Source organism: Spodoptera frugiperda, chromosome 27, assembly GCF_023101765.2.
Source record: "Spodoptera frugiperda isolate SF20-4 chromosome 27, AGI-APGP_CSIRO_Sfru_2.0, whole genome shotgun sequence".
Taxonomy (NCBI): Eukaryota; Metazoa; Arthropoda; class Insecta; order Lepidoptera; family Noctuidae; genus Spodoptera; species Spodoptera frugiperda.
The window spans coordinates 11484343-11504302 of record NC_064238.1 but is presented as its reverse complement, the minus strand read 5'-3'; the positions used below and the strand labels follow the sequence as shown (position 1 = coordinate 11504302).

Genomic DNA, 19960 nt, shown 5'->3' with positions numbered 1-19960 from the left:
AAAGACTTAAAGGAGATCGTACTAAGTAATAGTATAGGCGAGAGCGGCACTCCGGGAGGATGCAGTGCCTCAATTATTCATGTGTTTGCACCTTGGAACGCGCCGCCGATGATAGCACTGTGATAGGGAGGGACATAGATTATGTAGTGTAGAGAGGAATAATAATAACTAAGACTAAGATTTTTGTAATTTTATTTACTTGATTGTGCCATGTCCGTTGCGTCCCAAATAATCAAGCTTCCTTGTGCGAACTGCTAGGGAACTCCTTGTCGGAGTCTGTGTTTCCTGATGGGTATAGCCTGGGTGTCTTCAAAGCCCGAGTGAATAGGTTGCTTATGGGCAGACGTGCTCCACCGTAGACCGCATCATCACTTACCATCAGGCGAGATAGCGGTCAAACGTGGGCCCATTTAACATAAAAAAAGTTAAGGATAGTTTAGAACTGGAACAAAATACCTACTGTAAAACGGTGAATGGATTCGATGGGTGAATATATTATGTTGGGAAAGGGTGGTAAAGACGAGGTACATGAGGGGTATGAACAGCCGGGCATATCTATGACAGAGCAAGTATCGTCACCACCGGTGGGTCGTTCCAGGCGAACTCGTAAACCCGTTATTAGATACTAAGTTAGTAATATTAAGTAGGAAAATACATAATTAGGATGTTCGTGTTAGTTAGAAGAATATTAGATGTTGTTAGTATATAAGATATTAAGATTAAGATGTTGTTAGTATATAAGGTATTAAGATAAGATGTGTTTTATATAAGTGTAGCATAAAACTAAGTGGTGAGGTGTGATGTATGTGGGTAAACACCTATTATTTGCCTTGCGCAGTATTACGAGCATGTGGGTAGCTGGTAATACTGGATTGTATATAAAGGAGTGTCAGTCCTAATATAGCTGTAAACGGCGACTAGCAGTTTTATTTCAACCACTATTAGATACCCTGAGTTCCCAACGATTCCCCAAATATCTCAGTGGCGACGAGGATACACGAATTATTTATACGCGAGCCCTATTATCGAGAGAAAAAAACAAGAAAACAGTGAATATGTCGATTGGTAAAATCAGTGAGTTCAAAGTTCAATCTGACGACTGGAGTTTATACGTCGAACGTCTAGAAAATTACTTTCTTGTGAACAATGTAAATAGTGAATTACGGGTAGCGACATTGATTACAGTAATGGGAGCCGAAAGTTATGAACTATTAGTGAATTTGTGTACACCACACAAACCGAGCACAAAGACATTTGAACAAATAACGGCCATCATGGAGAAACATTTGAAGCCAAAGCCCAGTATTCTTGCGGAACGTTTTAAATTCCGTCAACGGAAACAAAAGGAGGGAGAAAACATCGCGGATTATTTAGCAGCCTTGAAGAAGCTGTCCAAAACGTGTGAGTTGGGGTTATGGCTGGAAGAAAGTATAAGGGATCAGTTCGTTTGTGGAATCAGTAGCGAAGTGATACGCCAGCGTTTATTCGCTGAGGATAAGCTAGATTATGCAAAAGCATATAGTATGGCCGTAAGCATGGAAGCAGCTGAGAAAAATGCTGCGGCCGTTGTAGGCTCAACGGCGACGGACTCAGCGGTGGAGTGCTTGGCCGTGACGTCCGCGAGGCTAAGAAGATTTATTAGCACGTTTACATGGAGGTAAACGTTTCAGCAAAATTGATTTGTCACAAGCATATGCTCAGTTCGAATTGGACCAATCAAAGAAATATACGGTCATTAATACCCACAAAGGTATGTTTATGTATAATAGATTAGTATACGGGTTGTCGTCTAGCCCAGGGATATTTCAAAAGCACCTCGAACAATTATTTGCCAAATTGCCCCATGTAGGGGTATTTTTGGATGATATAATAATCACTGGAACTAATACTAAGGACCATGTAAACAATTTACATAAGGTTTTCCAGCGGTTACAATCGGCCGGTTTAAAAGTAAAAAAAGAAAAATGCGCTTTCTTCGCGAAATCGATTACGTATTTAGGTCACGTCATTAGCAAAGATGGAGTACATACTTGTGCAGATAAAATAAAAGCCATAGTGGATACCCCGCCCCCCTCAAATGTGTCGGAGTTAAGAGCGTTTATAGGAATGACGATGTATTATGCCAAATTTATTAAGAATGTCAGTACTATTCTCTCACCTTTATACAACCTGTTAAGAGCCGAGGTACCGTTCAATTGGTGTAGAAAGTGCGAAGAAGCATTCGGTAAGATTAAACGTCTATTAGGTTCTAGCGAAGTACTGATGCATTACTCACCAAAATTGCCACTCGTATTGACAGCGGACGCGAGCAGTGTGGGAGTTGGGGCGGTGATATCGCACATTACGGAAGAAGGCGAGCGACCAATAGCCTACGCGTCGCGGTCACTTAATGCAGCAGAGCGTGCATATTCGCAAATAGACCGGGAGGCACTTGCTATCGTTTTCGGTATAAGAAAATACCACCAATATTTATACGGGCGAAAGTTTTTGCTTAGGACGGATCACAAACCGCTAACATATATTTTCGGCGATAAGGTAGGTATACCGGTAATGGCGGCTTCTCGATTACAACGCTGGGCGATACTGTTGTCAGGTTATAATTACGATATCGAGTATGTTTCGTCGAAGAAAAATTGCGCAGACGCTTTATCTAGACTACCTACGGGTAAACAAAATAGCACGGCTTCAGAAATTACCTATGTAAACTTTGTGGAGGATTTCTTACCAATAACCAATAGTGAAGTTAGGAAGGAAACGGCAAAAGACGCGTTAGTGAGTCGTATCCTGCTGTATGTGCAGTCAGGATGGCCTTGTCATGTCACGACGAACAGGTTAAGCCATATTTTATGAGACGCAATGAATTGTATATCGAGGGGGGCTGTTTAATGTGGGGCTATCGAATGATAATACCCGCGACGTTAAGAACATACGTACTTAAACAATTACATGCAAGTCACATGGGTATAGTCAAAACAAAAGGTATAGCTCGTAGTTATGTTTGGTGGCCGAACATAGATAGGGATATAGAGGAGCTATGTCAGAGTTGTGAGACTTGTGCAGTAGAGGGCGCCGCTCCGCCGCGAGCGCAGCCTCAACCCTGGCCCTACTCGATTCAGCCGTGGAGTAGGTTACACGTGGATTTCCTAGGGCCATATCGAGGCAATACCTACATGATTTTAATAGACTCAAGTTCGAAATGGCTTGAAGTTTTTGAAATGCCACGTACTAACGCGACCCAGGTGGTTAAGGTTTTACGTAGTACCTTCGCTAGATTTGGTCTGCCGGTAGAATTAGTATCAGACCAGGGGCCCCCGTTTACGAGTACAGAATTCGGTAATTTCTTAAAGAATAACGGCATACGTCAACTTTTCTCACCATCATATCACCCTGCTTCTAACGGTGCCGCCGAAAATTCGGTGAGATTGTGTAAATTGGCAATAAAAAAAGCGTACAGAGATAACAAAGATATTGATGCAGCCCTACAAACGTTTTTACTAAACCATAGGAACACGGCACAGTGCACAACGGGCGAAACGCCAGCGATGTTATTACAACGACGCGCATTACGGACTCGGTTAGACTTATTGCGCAGCGACCGCGCGCTAGAAGAACGGGTGCGGGCGGCACAACAGCGCCAGGCGGAAAGCGCTGGTGGTACTATTCGGGAGCTGGCTCCGCAGGATACAGTGTGGTCAAGGAACTATGCCAAGGGGGAGAAATGGGTGAAAGGTAGGATTGAGGCTAGAGTAGGCACGCGCGAGTACCTGGTGGATAACGGTGACGGTCGACTTACAAGGAAACATATCGATCATATAAAACGTAGATCACGATTATCTGACTTCACATGTTCTGATAGTACAACCGGGGATACGACTGCTTCGACTCCAGCGCAGGTAGCAGTTGAGGATGTAGTCCCGATTCCACAGGGGACGAGGGGTGAGAGTAGTTCACCATCAGACCATCCACCGGAGGGTGGTAAAGACGAGGTACATGAGGGGTATGAACAGCCGGGCATATCTATGACAGAGCAAGTATCGTCACCACCGGTGGGTCGTTCCAGGCGAACTCGTAAACCCGTTATTAGATACTAAGTTAGTAATATTAAGTAGGAAAATACATAATTAGGATGTTCGTGTTAGTTAGAAGAATATTAGATGTTGTTAGTATATAAGATATTAAGATTAAGATGTTGTTAGTATATAAGGTATTAAGATAAGATGTGTTTTATATAAGTGTAGCATAAAACTAAGTGGTGAGGTGTGATGTATGTGGGTAAACACCTATTATTTGCCTTGCGCAGTATTACGAGCATGTGGGTAGCTGGTAATACTGGATTGTATATAAAGGAGTGTCAGTCCTAATATAGCTGTAAACGGCGACTAGCAGTTTTATTTCAACCACTATTAGATACCCTGAGTTCCCAACGATTCCCCAAATATCTCAGTTCTAACATGTATTCACCCTTTGAATTCTATCCACCCCGTTTTACGGTATAATTTTTGCTAATGAGTATTATGTACAGATTATTTTACCAAGTTTAGTAGAAGGCCTTATGACTTCCTCTAAATGCGAATGAACATCACGAAGATTTTTCAGACTAAAGACCAAAATGACAATTTATTTATACAATGTATGCAGTTTATTGTGCACTATAAAAACATAGCTGTAGGAAATCTTCTCATTCAAAAGTAAACTTTAGTTATGAGTGCATTAGGTACCTATTTCCTTATATCATAATCTGTGGTCCAATAAAACAAAGTTCTCCAATCCTACGGACTTTCCTTCGGATAAAAATGTACTGTTCAACAAATCGAATTGTATTTTTAATTAGTTGCCAACGCGAGGACTTAGCAGGAAAATCTTGATTGTATTTAACAAGAATACATTCAATTTTGTATTCTATAATAAGATTTTCAAGTTTCGTTTTTGTTTGAAAGCTATTTTCGGTTGGAAGTAGGAACAATGAATACGAAATCGGAATAGTTCCTGAACTATTATTGGATATTTCGAGTTTTTCTAGATCTTAATATTTAAGATAGTCAGGTTCTAGGAAATATCTTTGAACTTTTCGATGAAAGAATTGGTTTTCTCAATACTTTATTCAGAAGTTATTGGATTGAGCAAATGCGCCCACTACACTTTTTATTTCTGCGAATAAGCTATGACTTTTTCTAAGTAAATAGCTGAGTTTTATTCATTGAAATTTTCATATTAATGAGTCTACATTGATCTTATTGAACTCATTCTTCCCAGAATTATGGAGAATAACAATTCGATGACAAATATAATATTAGTTTAAAAACGTAGATAAGGTCATGTTTTTTATTCTAAGAAATTTTGATAATATTGTACTATTTACAATTAAAGTATACCTTACTCGGGCAAAGAACTCCTTATTAAATAGTCGTTTTTGCGGCCATTCGACTAACGATCAATTCCAAAGGATTAAGCCGAATGTTTAAATTAAAATAAAAGTTTAAAATATTGCCTTCAAAACTAAAATCCAATCGAAAAACAGATGCAATCCCAATCAATTTCTATTTAAACTGCAATGGACTTTAAAATAAGAGCAGCAGCTTGCACCAGGCTATCAATACGGGATTATCTTCGAACCAACTCCTCGACGGAGGGTCCTCGGAGGGTTTATCATTCAGCGGGAGAACTCATTTATTATTGAAACCTTTTTACAACTATCTGTAATTTGTTTTGGGATTCCAATAATGGTTTTCTGTCAGTAAATAGTTAGACGTCTCTTGGGAGATCTGAGTTCTCTTCTAGAGTTTAGTAATTGGGAATAGTTATTGTTGTATTAAAGGTAGGTGTTAGACTGTTAGGTTCTTTAATCTAAGGAACTATTTAGTGTACGCTCGCTCGTTCGGCGCTCTCATTGGTCGGCTCGAAAAAACCAACCAATCAGAGCGTTGAACGCACTTTTGTTAAATGTAGGTAATGCAAACTCGTACTAAGCTCTATGATATTAAGAAGTTTTCAGTTCTTCGAAAATTCTCAGTAATTGCGCAGTATCTAAAATGGTACTGATAAATTATATTTATTTTTGCAAATATGTAACAATTTAACTCTTTTACACGTCAATTTTGTACTTTTACAAATTACTCGATGGTAATATGGTAATATTTACATTTCCTATTATATGAAACTCATAACATAATTGGTGAAAAGTAGACGTTATACAAGGTGTCTCAAAAGAAAGTTCACATTTAAATCTTTTTTTAAAAGAAAAGTCTTAGCTTTATTGAAAATTTTTTTATTATATATTGAAGTACACTGTTTGGGAATTTATTTTTAAAAAATAACATCGTGCAAATGTAAACCGTTGCGCTCTCGGCATTCATTTAGTCGGGCACTAAAATTGCCTATGACAGCTCGGCAGGTAGTCTCCGTGATGGCTGCCATTGCATGACGGATATTTTCTTTTAATTGTGCCAGGGAATTCGGTTTATTAGCGTAAACTTTTGATTTGACATAACCCCACAGGAAAAAACCCATAGGCGTTAAATCGGGGCTCCGTGGAGGCCTATTTATGTCACCTCGCCTGGAGATTAATTTGTTCGGAAAAATTTCTCGAACTCGAGGCAGAGATCTGTTGGACGTGTGTGAAGTTGCTTCATCCTGCTGGAACCATGTTCTTTGGTTGTAACCAGGAAAGTTTTGCAGTTGGGGTACGAAAAACTCGTCTAACATCTCCACATAACGCTCTGAATTCACTGTGAGTGTGCGTCCCCTTCCATCTTCAAAAAAGGGCCGATAATTCGGCCGTAACACTGTCCACGTTTTCGGCTGTTCTTGATGTTCGCCGCCCAGATTTTGGTTTCTACAGAGTTGACCCAGTCTCTTCAAACTTCTTAACCCATTTTGCAATGAGTCGAGTGCTAGGCGCATCATGTAAGTGACGAATATGTCGAATACTGCAGAATTTTCTACGCGCTACAGTCGCCGAATTACCGTTTTTGTAAAACTCACGTACGAACAACCCACGGTCCGCACCAGAGAAACGCTCCATAGCGACTAAATTCCCAAGAGCCAGACTACCGATTGACACACCCCCCGCGCCCCTCAGAATAGTTGCTTTCGCGTAATAAAATAAGCAAATGTGAACTTACTTTTGAGACACCTTGTATTATATAAAGCGTCATGTGACGTATAATTTTATCAATTAAAGCCAAAGTTTATTCTTTATTAAATCGTTGCAGGATTATTCAGTTCCGGACTTCATCGTTCCAATGTTACTTATTTTCATGCGGTTGTATCTACTGTAGATCCTGGTTTACAGGACTTGCATCAGTTTTGGTAGGTTGTGGCGAGCCCTACAATAATAAAACCAAAGTTATATGAAAAGTTTCCTTAATATTTTTTCCGTAACCAGTGTCATACTGCAGGATATTACAAATGTTCTGGGCAAGGAATGGAGGGGCGTCCTGTTGGCTCCTTGCCCAGTGGAGGGGAATGCTAATTCCCCACCCCGGAAGAATGGGGCGAAGCTCAAATAACAGGAACCGTGTATGTCAACGTTATGGTTTCCAGCGGCGTCGGTGTCAAAAAGTTGGAAGTTTTGTCAAAAGAAATTCGATGTCAACGACCTTTATGCATGTTACTGGTTTTAACTTTATTACTGACTGTACTTATGCAAATTGATTGCCTAGAAGTTAAAGAAGTCAAATTATATAAGACTTATTATAATAAGTTTTAAGCGACATGTCTTTTTTTAAATAATGTGCTAGGGTGCTTTTACAGACATACAATTTCACATACACATATGACACCCAGACCAGAAACAACAATTTGTGGATCACACAAAAATTTGCTCCATGCGAGGAATCGAAACCGCTACACGTTGCACGGCAGTCGCTTGCCAAGCCACCACGGTAACCGTGCAGTCAATTGTAAAAAAATATGGTTCAATAAGTAGTTATAAAAATAAGTTAGAAAGTCAGAGATTTTATCTAGAATTTAGTCTATTTCTGGAACAGGCTATTAAAAGCCTACATGTCGAACTATAATAGGATCATACTGAAATAGACGCTTAAAGCCCACACAATTTTTCAATGTTTTCTCAGAAGCTGTTCCTGATTAACTCGTCTCTTGTTTCAACTTAATATCAATCTGACGAAGAGACAAGAGAGAGTCAAGTCAAACAATTTTCCAAACGTGTAAAATGTGGCAGTTAATTTTCTTATCCGAGCTCTGTCGCCTGAATGACGTATGAGGAACATTTTTATGAGACCCATTAAATATACGAGGTGCTTACAAAATTTTCGGATGTCAGAACCTGTTCTATTGGCATTGTAGTAGTCAGATATGATAGTGTGGCGATAGTGAGTAGTCAGGTGTCGGAAAATCTTCAATAACAATTAATGTACTCCCTGTTATGAATATTCAAGGCGAAAGATCTTCCTTGTACGTTGATTTCAATTATAAACGAAGGAAACGTACACAATTCGCACCCTTGGCTTTTCTGCGAAGACTGGCGACGTTTTTGCCTCTGCGGCATCTTGGTTACATTCAAAATCTAACGCTATTCGATACTAAATAAGGTTGGATTTGGATTGTGCTGGTTTCAGGGGATGCTGCGCCTCTGTATGTATTATAAATTGGTTTAGAGCGGCGCGGGGAGTCGCCGGTCGCCCGCTCGATACCGGCCAGTCGCGAGACAGAGCCGAGAGCGTTCGCTTCGCTATCGCCGTCGAAATCGAAACGAAAATAAAAATAAACCCCTATTGTGGACCTCGAGTTAGTGTTGTGATGATAGTTAGTGAGTGTTGTATGCTCGTGTTGGATTGTTAGCCCCACTAGTGACTGAATACTCACCAAGGTAAGTTATGTGTGGATAAACAGACAAGCCCTTAAGGTCGGGTATCGTGTACCTCGTTTAATTACTGCGTACGATTATTGCGTGTGTTTTCGCAAAACACCTAGCACTTATTTTGTATAGCTCACGTGCTTTAGTACTTGGGCGTAAGTAAATACAGTAGAATGCCTACTAATTTGGAGAATCTTTCTGTTACTAAATTGGATATTTACTTCTAAAATTTTTGGCAGTTAACCGCATAGAATTTGGCGTAAAAATTTTCTCCGAATTTTCATCTACGGAAAATCTGCAATAGTAACAGTTGCAATTTGTATCGCTAATAATTTTCTTCTAGGTGTTAGATTAAATCGAACATTAGATGTATGTTATCAATAACCTCGTGACATCTCGTGAAATTTTCCGATCGATAGCGTGAAGGATGCAGGATGTGCTGATAAACGTATTCTCGCTTGGAAATTGGCCAGATGGTAGAAAAATGGGAGGAAAATATGACAATTGTATTACATTTTCTTTAGTTGTGAAGTTATTTTTTCCTTTAACGGTGTGAGAGTATTCGTGAGAGGAAAATACCTACGTAAAGCTGCTGAATTTAGGGGAAGCGAGGTCCATTGTTGGTGGAGAGACCCTGCTCGGGACGTACTTTATATTCTACGGTGTTCGTTACCTGTTTCTAAGTGAAAATGAGCAACTGTGTGAGTAGTAAATTCAATAGAGGGAGATTTGTAGGTGACTTTATGTCAAGCTTTTTGTAGTTGACGGGGGTGGCAGATTTCTTTAAGGGTTTTTATTTTATTCTTTATTGCACACTGTGATTAATATCATTAGGATAATATTTAGGAACCGATGATGATATAACTAATTTAGAACTTTAATCCCATGGGAAGAAAAACCAATAGGAAGTTAAGCTACAGAAAATATCTGTAATGCCTCGATGGTTGCAAGGGCGAGTATTGTCGACTGCCGCGTTCGTATTTCGGCTTGGGGTTCGGATCTTGAGTGACACAAAATATTAACTTTTGGAAATTGTTCGGCTGTCGCTCTAGTAATCTCATTGGCATCAAAACATAGAACCTTACAAAGGTTGTATTTGTAACTTATCAGTAACTAACCTTGATGTATTCACTTCTACTGTTCTGATCGCAAGCTTCTTAGGTTCAGCACTATATATCTTCTCCTTCCATTCTGCTCCTATCCTCACCTTCCTACCACAAACTCCTTGTCCCTTCACATCATTTCTCACGCAATCTTCCCATACATCACATTACACAAAGCGAATAAATTACATGACATTATTAAATAATGCACTCGGGTCAACGACCTACCATTGAAGACAGCATTGCATCTTAAATCTTAAGGTCATTGTTAATGCGAATCAGTCGCGTCGTTCGCCTCATTCGCCTCAGATGTCACGAGCTTCTGCATCGTGTCGTGACGTGACTTACTGGTTGCATTGTTGAATAGGTTATGTGCATTGTAATTGTTTTAATGTATTTGTTCTGTGAACTCTTTAAGTTGTCTCTTTGAAGTTAGTGTGAAAGCTATTAGATTGTCTAGTCGAATGTGTAATAAGGTGGTTACTTTTAGCTGGATAAGTAGTAATTAAAAATCACGGTTTATTCACGTACATTAATGGAAAAAAGCTCTACTAGTTTGGAGTTACAGAGGGACTCTACCTCAAGAGCAGCGTGCGCAGAGGCAATTTAGTAAAGACAGACTTTTAGGAGTAGTAAAGACTTTTTCGAGGTGTTTTTTTTTCTTTTATCCCCGAAGGAGTAGTCAGAGGTGCACATCGGGAAACTTTATGCCACTGTGCGATGTATATTGCCATTCACCATTTGTGTTATAAGCCTCATGTGATATGGGTTAAGCCTATTGCCATATGCCGGGCACAATTCGAAATTCCGTGCTACTATTGAGAAAAATTTCGAAAAACCCAGCAATATTTTGCTCTATCCGAGAATCGAACCCGAGACCCCTTGCCCGACAGTCGCACCTACGACTACTCGACCAACGAGGCAGTCATCTTAAACCTATATTTATTTCTCTTTATAAATAGGATTTTATAGTGCTGTAAACCCTCAGTACCTTTAGTTAAACCCTCAGTATGCAAATATGATATTAAGTTTATTTCTATTTATTATTATTACATTATCGTCATAAAAATATTATTACGTACTAAACATTGCTTATGTAATTCTTATTCATTGGGACGAGTTTGTCCGCATCCAAAGCAACTAGTAACTGCAATAGCGTGTAAATAGAAAACATATAAAAACTTATTTATTGCTATTTTTTTATTTTCTTTTTTAATAGCCTCATCGTGCGAGTCAGTTGAGTGTTCGCAAATAACTGCTTAGAATAAAATCTTGGTAAATATTGTGGAGGACTGGTGGATGCCTTTGTCCAGCAGTGGACGTCTTCTAGCTGATGATGATGAGGATATCTCAGTTGCTAGTCGATCGAAGTACTTTTAAACTGATGAAAGTACCTTTAAATGATTAATAACTTCATTATTTCTCCAAATTCACGTGACTATATTATATTGGTTACTATATTTGATTGAGTTTGTGTGAATATTTGAATATGTAAATATATTGGTATATTTTGATTGTGAGGTTATGAAACTCCATCAGTAAACACTAATAACACTTCAAAGCTAAAGGAATCTTCACATGTCCTTTGATCGAAAAACAAAACCTTTTTTGACCTAAAAATAAGATAAAACAAAACCAAATGACTGTAAACCTTATTTTTCATTAGGGTTGACCCATCCAAGTTGTTGAATTCCAACCGTCCAGCCTCTTCCGTGTCGCGAACGGTTCGCATTGAACTTGAACGTAAAATACTTTTATCGAGTGCCAACCCTAAGTAAACGAACTTTTTTCATTAGCTGTCATTTTGAAATGTTCCATAGACTTGGGTCTGTCTGTCAATTGATTTTAAGTTTTAAAGTTAAAGTAATAAAGGAGATATTTGTTTGATTTTATTCTTTTGGCTTTAGAAGGTTTGGGAGATTAACTAAATCCAAGTTAATCTGTATTAGTTTTATTGTTATAGGGGTGACCTTATGATATAATATCGGGTATATTTCGCATTATTCTTTAAATTCGGACGGTGCTTGTTACAATCATAACCTAAGAGGTATTAAAACAGTTGGTCAGACTCATTGTCTGATTTGGAAACTTATAACAATAACAATTGCCGTAGTTTCTTAACCCATAAAAGGGTAATAAAACATTTTAGTTAGACTCATTGTCAGCTTAACTAAAAATAACGTTTTATTCACGTGTATTAATGGAGAAAAGCTCTACTAGTTTCGATTCACAGAGGAACTCTTCATCATGAGTCGCGCGAAACTGGTAGAGCTTTTCTCAATTATTTTTATTTACGGGAGTAAACCGTGATTTTTAGTTAATTTAGTATGTCTCACGATAGTTATGAATAAAAATTTGAGTTATCGTAGTTATTTTTATCCGATCCATCACTTTGGGGTCAAAATAATTTAGCAAGAAAAACAATTGGAATTTTACTTGGAACTGTGATGTGATTTGAATACCCTTTGAGACAAAAGGGTCATTGCCCTATCCATTGAGAAGTACAAGCTACCCCACAGCACGTCAACCTCACCTCAACCGTCAGCTATCTTCAATGAAATTTCAACCTTTTTCTTTTTGTAATAAAGTTGAAAAACGAATAGTGTAGGTTGAGGTGCGTTTGTAAAATTTTGATCTTGTGACCCACCACGTGTTGGGCACGTGTCAAGCACGAAAGGTGCACAAGTACTTAGGCTGTCGTCACGTCACGAAACGGGTGTAAGCAGAGGTCTAGCTATTGTTGTATAAATTGATTTTTTGCGGTAGATTCTTCGCCACGGTCGATGGGAGTCGTGGTTGAATAGATTCTTGTACGGAACTAATGTTTGTTGGATTAGCGGTTCGTTTGTTTTTAAAATTGTTATGGTTATAGTTGCTTTTTTGCAGAAGATGTTAAAAATATAAATCTGAAATCAAATTTCAAGCTCAGTCACACTCTCGGGGCTGCGGACTACCGCAAGGAGGAGCGGGTTGGTTTTTAGTCAGTAAGAGTCTGATACTTCCTCTCGTCTCTCCCTAGACGGGAGAAGACAGATGATTTTCCCCCTTTAAAAAAGTTTAGTCACACTATCCCCCTTCCGATAAGGAAGACAGAATTTTGCAAAATTATGATAAACAAAATTAAAAACGAAATTTCCTACTAATAAGTACTAAGCATATCCCTAAAGCATATATCACATTCACTAACAAAACAATCAAAGAAAACATTCAACCCTAAAACGCAGCATAAGGTACAAAGTACCCGTAATAACACTGCCCAATTCGGTTGCATAAATGGTAAAGAAAAATTGCGCGTCACCCCCCCCCCCCCGCGACCCGCACCTACTTTCCTCCGACCTTGCAGCGCTCGAGACAAATCCTCCTGCATGGCCCTACCTAGCAGTAGGGTTGACAAGTTCACTGACACATTCTGTCAGTTGAGGCAAAAGTGTTCCAAATTGGAACAGAAGATTTATAGAACTTTTATATTATTTTTGTGAGAGAATTTCTAAGTTTGACTTTTCATGTCCAAATAGTTTGGTTGGAGTTTTTGGTTTATATATAAAGTTTTACTTTGAAGTTATTTATTTACAACAAATACAGTTTAGTGTAGATTTGTGTGTTATTCAGATGTCTCGTATTATTCGTGAGGCATACTAAATTAATTATTATGTTATGGGCTTACTTTAATTGTTTGACGAGGAACTCGAATAATTTCAAGCCATGCTAGAGGCTCATATTCATGAGCAGCATTCCGCGACACACGACGCAGCGATTGTCGCACTGCTACACACAACATGGCTTGAAACTAGTTGAGTTTCTCGTCAAACAATTAATTATATTCTTATATCTACTTTAATTCTTTCACGCATCGATTCAGCAATTCTGTCGGTAGATAAAAAAGAAAACATATCACATAATTTAAATAAAAAATATATGCCCATAAAAAGAAAAATACGAGCCCCAAAATGCACTGCTCCTCTCTTAACTAATTCATTACACAATTAATGAAAGACATTATTAATTGCACCCTTTGAGGGTTGGATAATAATAATATTTACCTTTTTCGTAGCTACCAACCCTACAGCTGAGGTTAACGAACAGACAGAGTAGGGGAGGCTTGGCGCATGCGCTCTCTATGTTTTGGATGCCCCATCTCCCGCACATCAGCAGTTTCCATATAAATATACGTCACTATTCTTGTATGGCAATTTTGGGATATTTATTTTTAGTTAAATAGACTACTTGTGCTAAATTCACCCAAGTTGGCTAGTGAAGGGTTATTTTTGCTTGCTTCTTGAGATTGTTAGTAATTTTTGTCCTGTCCTCAAAAATTCTTAAGACGTTTTTGGCAATTTGTGGCATGTAAATATTGATTAAGGAATTTCAGTTTTGTTTATTAGGTCGTAAAGTACATATTAAGTATTGTGTCCTTTGGTTTTCAAATTAACTAAGTATAGTTTGGTGTTTACACTAGTGCCTGTGCCTTATTATGGCAGTAGGTTCATTTATTGATACTATAGAGTTACATAACATAATAATATGGAAGTCATAACACAAACATAATTGGTAAAGTTTACAAGTTTACATGTATCTACATTATTCAATTTAAAGCAAAACCGTCTTTAACACGTAGCAATAAAGGCGATTTTCCCACAAGGATATTAAACTTCAGATTTAACGTATAGTCCCTACTAAGTTATTCCCCAAACCACACTAACAAAACAAAAAACTAGAATTAATTTAATCAGTTTCTACGAAGCGAGGAAAAATGTGGGTATTTCCAAAATAAGGTAATGTCGGGTAGGTCGCTCTAATCATACAGTCTTTGACCGACCGTGGTCGGAGCATGGCGTGTCGAATTAAGGTATTATCCTCCTATTAAACAGTAACCCTGGGTTATAATAAAAAAAGGATTAAGTATAAAATGAAATGGTTGTGTTGTTGTATGTATGTATTAAATATACATGTAGGTAATAGCTTTTTTGTTACGAATGAGTATTGCAGATTATACTTATTTCATTATTGAATTTAAGTGTGGGAGAGCCATGCTTCAGCACGAATGGGCCGGCTCGGCCGGAGTGATACCACGGCCTCATAGAAAACCGACGTGAAACAACGCTTGTGTTATGTGAGTGAAGTTACCGGAGGCTCAATTACCCCCTTCCTAGTCCCTGATTCCCCAACAACCCTTAAATTCCTAACCTCCAAAAGGCCGGCAACGTGTAAAGGCGAAACTAATGATTATACAAAAAAAGTTTCTTTGGGAAAGTTGTTTGTAATCATGAGTATTGTTCTCACGTGTTTAAATATCGTTCACTAATTACCAGTCGCCCTATATTAAGGTTTTTACAAACGTTTTCAGAAAATACATATAAGGCAGCAAATTGAATATAAATCTAGAATATTGACTTCAAGAGAATATCCACTGAACACAAGAATGGAACTCTACACAACACACTTGATAATCACTTACACCAATACAATGACATTTATTTATATACTAAAAAACCAAAAACATCATTCATCATCACACCGCACTTGTCCAAAAAACATGAGAACTTTGAAACAGGGTCGTCACGTTGGCCAGGCGATCCCAAAAAGTAAAAATAGGGGTGCCGCATCGCCCTATGATTAGGAGGCGGCGTTTTTTAAGAACTCCATCCGTCGTATTCTTTGAAATATGAAAGAAATCTCATTATTAAACCATTATAAGACCGTTATTCGCTCCTGGGATAATATTCGTGTGTATTTACTAAGGGTATTCTTGTATTTTTATTGTTTTCTTTCAATAAGTATAACTTTGGAAGTCTTTTTTGGAGGCCGGTTATAAGTCTAATCGATTTTTGAACATTTGTTCGTCTTGTGGTAGTAAATTGTAATGTTAACGTAAATTAAGATTGGAAAGTGTTTTTGTCGACTACGAAAACGTCGATTTTGGTATATTTTTCTACATGATTTTTAGGACTTAGTCTCTATTACACGGTTATACAGGTAAGTAGTCAAAACATACATATAAGTTTTGTATGTGGCTTTATTCATGGTGAGAAGGTAATATCCCTCTCAATAGATATTAGGTGATATGTGTATGTAACCGTAAAGACGTAGAATAACAAACAAACTTACTATCACATTAATAATATTAGTTGGAATGCAATTTTGCAGAATACTATACAAAACTGAACGACATGACATAACGTCTCATTTCCTCGCGACATAGTAACAACAACAGCATCGTGACTATCAAGTGTGAACGTAAATACATGCGACTTGTCGCAGTGTCGTACGACATAGCGACATTTGTATACATGTAGCGTGACGGCTGTAGCGACATATTGCGAGACATTTGTCGTGTCGCGAACAAGGCTCTGGATACGACTTGCCGACTACGATGCTAATATTTATGGATCATTTGTTACTGTAATGAGATGTTTTTGTTCAGTTTAAGGTTTTGTTGGAGTACTGGCTGGTTGAAAAGTAGCTTTTCTAGTAGTTGTTCATAGTATGGAGTTGGGTTTATAACAAATTCTTCACTTAAAGAATAGAATCCTTAGTATTGCATTAATCACTACGCTTGCTCAATGTGGGTTGGCGATTTTAAACTTATAATTAGAAATTATAAACCCAGGTTTCCTCACGATGTTTTCCTTCACCGTTTGTCAGTGGTGTCTAAATAATCTTAAAAAGTACATATAACTCGGAAAGAGTCACATTGGTAGGTTTCGAACCCGCACTCTCGTGCACCAAAAGCACTTAAACCACCGAACCACCACGACATTACCGGATTGATATTCTTTGATTGACAACTGCCTAACTTTCTTCTGTGGCATTTTCTTTTTTTATTTTCTTATTTATATGCTACCTATATTCAGTTTCATACTCTCCCATGCGCAATAGATATGTTCGTCCCCTATAAACACGAAACAAATCACGTAACAGCCTACCTCTGAACTTGACATTTAATTAACTTTTGATCGAGTGTTTCACCACAAAAACTAATATTCAATCGGTCATTCGTTCGATCAGTGGAAATGCACGTAAGCACAGACTGAAGCACGTCAAGCTACCCTCAACTACTAACCTTTGTCATTCGAATTTCAACTTTATCATTATGTAATAAAGTGGGAAATCTATTGCAGTCTATCTCCAATAATGTTTGGTAATATGAACGCATTGGGCGCTCACTGTAGTGTCAATCACAGGGCGGTCAAGCGTTGGTTTGCAACATTAGATTATACAGATGGTCAGATATGTGATGTGTTTAGTACACCAGATAACCTAGATTTAGTATGAAATGGCTATTGGAAGAGGTGAGTTTCGATAAAACTCTTTCAAGCCTTCAGGCAGGTGGATCGAAGACCTCAACAGTCTCAGAGAGCCTTTGACCGTCCTCAGACTTTCATGATTTACAATGACCGTCTAGTCTAATCTCAGTCAGTCATCGGAAGCTATTAGGTCAATTGTGTATGGCGATATATAAATAAATAAAAATAACATCAACATCATCAACATCCTACAATAGAGATGATGACGGGGTATGAAAATTGAAATCTATTTAGTCCGTCAGTTAGATATTGAAAAATATTAGACACTTTCTTTATTATTTTTATTTTGTCATACAAGATCACAATACTTAGATAAAACGAATCAAAGTTTAAGAGTGGAAAATACGTAATTTGTACGTATAAAACGTATTTAGAAGTGACGTCACGCGCTATTTCAAATCAATATATTTGGAAATCATTTGTTTCCCTAAGAAAATAAAAAATATGTGTCTAATGTTTTAAAATAATCTACAAGACGGACATTAAGATAAAAAGTGGGCTACTATTAAGCAAAGGTCTCTTCTCACACGCAGAAGATTTGGGCATCAATCATCACGCTAGCTCAAGGCGGATTGGTCTAGTTTAAGCGAATCCTTAATTATTTTCTAGGATTCCTAGACTCCTCGTGTATCATTAACTCATTCATTATCATAGCCGACAGCCAACGAAATAGGTTTCTCAGGAATTTAGTGTTTGGGAACGTTTAGCCTAATGATGTATATCATGATAATGAGTTTTTGATACCTGTCCTTCAAATGTAGTTTAGGATTTACAAGTATTTTTCTCCAATTGACGTATATTTAAAAAATAGGATACATTATTATTATTATTTCACAACCTTTCTTGACGGCGGAATATCATCCTATGCCTTCCCCGGCCTTGGGCGATGCGAGAGGCCCAATCTTCCCCATCCCCATCCCCATTCCCGAACAACAACCCTTAAATTCTTTACCCCCAAAACCAGCAACGCACTTGTAAAGCCTTTGGTGTTTCAAGTGTCCATGGGCGGCGGCGATTGCTTACCATCAGGTAATACGTCTGCTCGATTACCGGTATGTCTCATAAAAAAAAAGTGTCAATCTCTTACTGACTAAAAACCACCCCGTTCCTCCTCCTGCTTTTAGAGTCTGAGTTCCAATAAACCAGTTACGGAGTCTGCAGAACCGGATCAGGCATCAGCTCTGCTGGGCCACATCTGTGGTGGTCTTGGTGTTGGACATGGAAACCCTTGTTCACAAAGAATTCATTATGTGATTAAAGTTATAATTTCACAGGCAAAGTATAATAACGTGTTATTAGTTTTAAGGATTGTTTTTGTAGTAGCATTGTATAAAGTGTATGTGAAGTAGAAATAAAGACTCATTCAGATCAGTATGTTGTCTGTATAAAATCATTTCTTTAAGTTCTTAGAAATAAGGTAAAAGATACAAGATTTACCTGCGAGTTAGTGCTAATTTCTAGTAATCTCCATAATAGCTTAGCCTTTATTGCTTTTAAGTACATAGTAAATTATATAGAAGCTCTACTTATTAATTTTACAAATATACATAGCTAATAACTGGAATGATTACTTATGTATTCATTTATTCATGAACCTATGTGCAAATATTGGATATAGTGATATGAAATGTAGTTTCAATTTACATTAAATATTACTTAATGGGAGGTTTCTATCTGTAGATTTAATTTATTTGAGATCCTTGGTTAGACTCCTTTTTTTAAGGGGGGCAATCATCCAATGGCTTCTCCCGCCTTGGGCGAGGCGAGAGGGAGTGTCAGTACTGATTAAAAACCACCCCGATCCTACTCCTACTGTTCGAACCGGAGCCCCGGTAAACCCGCTAGGTTTTACCGGGCTTTTCGCAGCTCCGGATCAGGCATCAGCCCTACTGGGCATCATCTCCGATGGCTACGACTCCTAAAACTTAAGTACACTTTTGATTACATTACCTATCATAATGTTTTATTCACTCGTTCAAAATAAAAATAATACCTAAATTTTCCCATCCATATAACCGAAATATTCCTTACAATATACGAATATGGAATATGTTATTCATATAATACTATGCGCATATTAAACACGTATCTAAGTATTGATTTCTATACAGATTTTGTGAAACAGAGGCTTGTAATACTGCCTGATGGTGACGTCATGCCTGAATTTCATATAGAGGTAGGTAGAAGTGACATGTGATATTAATATTTTTCTACATATTTCATATTTTATGCATTCAAAAATGATGCTGAAAACATTCAGTTCGGTGCTTTTCCACCAGAGATATGCCATGTGACTATGGTACGATGATGTCATAGTTAAGCTGAGAAACTATGTGATCATGTTCTCTGATACTAAGCTGTGCAAGGAAGATGTCTGTACGGTTTCTCTACAATTTTCAAAAGTTCCCCTCGGTTTCTGATCAGATCCTGACTTGGTGGAAATGAGACCCTCTCGAACAAAAAAATAATTTTGAAAATCGGTCCACAAATGGCGGAGTAATCGGTGAACAAATAAAAAAACAAACATCCGATCATAGTACCTCCTCTTTTTTGAAGTCTGTAAAAATACTCTTCTGTTAATCTTGGCTCGCTGTTAATGTCATTAGAGTAAAACTAACATAGTATGATAGTAGGTACTAAATATTAATGATCCGCATAACGCCAAATCATACAATACACAGCCAAAGTTTGTATCCATGTAGCATTATGACCCTTTTGAGCCCATCAACATTAAA

The 19960-nt window shown here is 38.0% G+C and overlaps 2 protein-coding genes across 2 annotated transcripts in view; both read left to right on the top strand.

The window, feature by feature from the left end:
* Positions 1-545: 545 nt before the first annotated feature.
* LOC126912631 (uncharacterized) lies at positions 546-1661 on the top strand. The gene has a single exon (XM_050705644.1). It carries the CDS (start codon positions 1056-1058, stop codon positions 1659-1661), a length of 606 nt encoding a protein of 201 aa, XP_050561601.1. The 5' UTR covers positions 546-1055.
* A 6990-nt stretch (positions 1662-8651) lies between these two features.
* LOC118263233 (SH3 and multiple ankyrin repeat domains protein 2) overlaps positions 8652-19960 on the top strand; it is a 234440-nt gene continuing 223131 nt past the window's right edge. The window contains exon 1 of the mRNA XM_050705229.1: positions 8652-8830. The gene's annotated coding sequence lies outside the window, so the exon portion shown is untranslated. The remainder of the gene's footprint in view (positions 8831-19960) is intronic.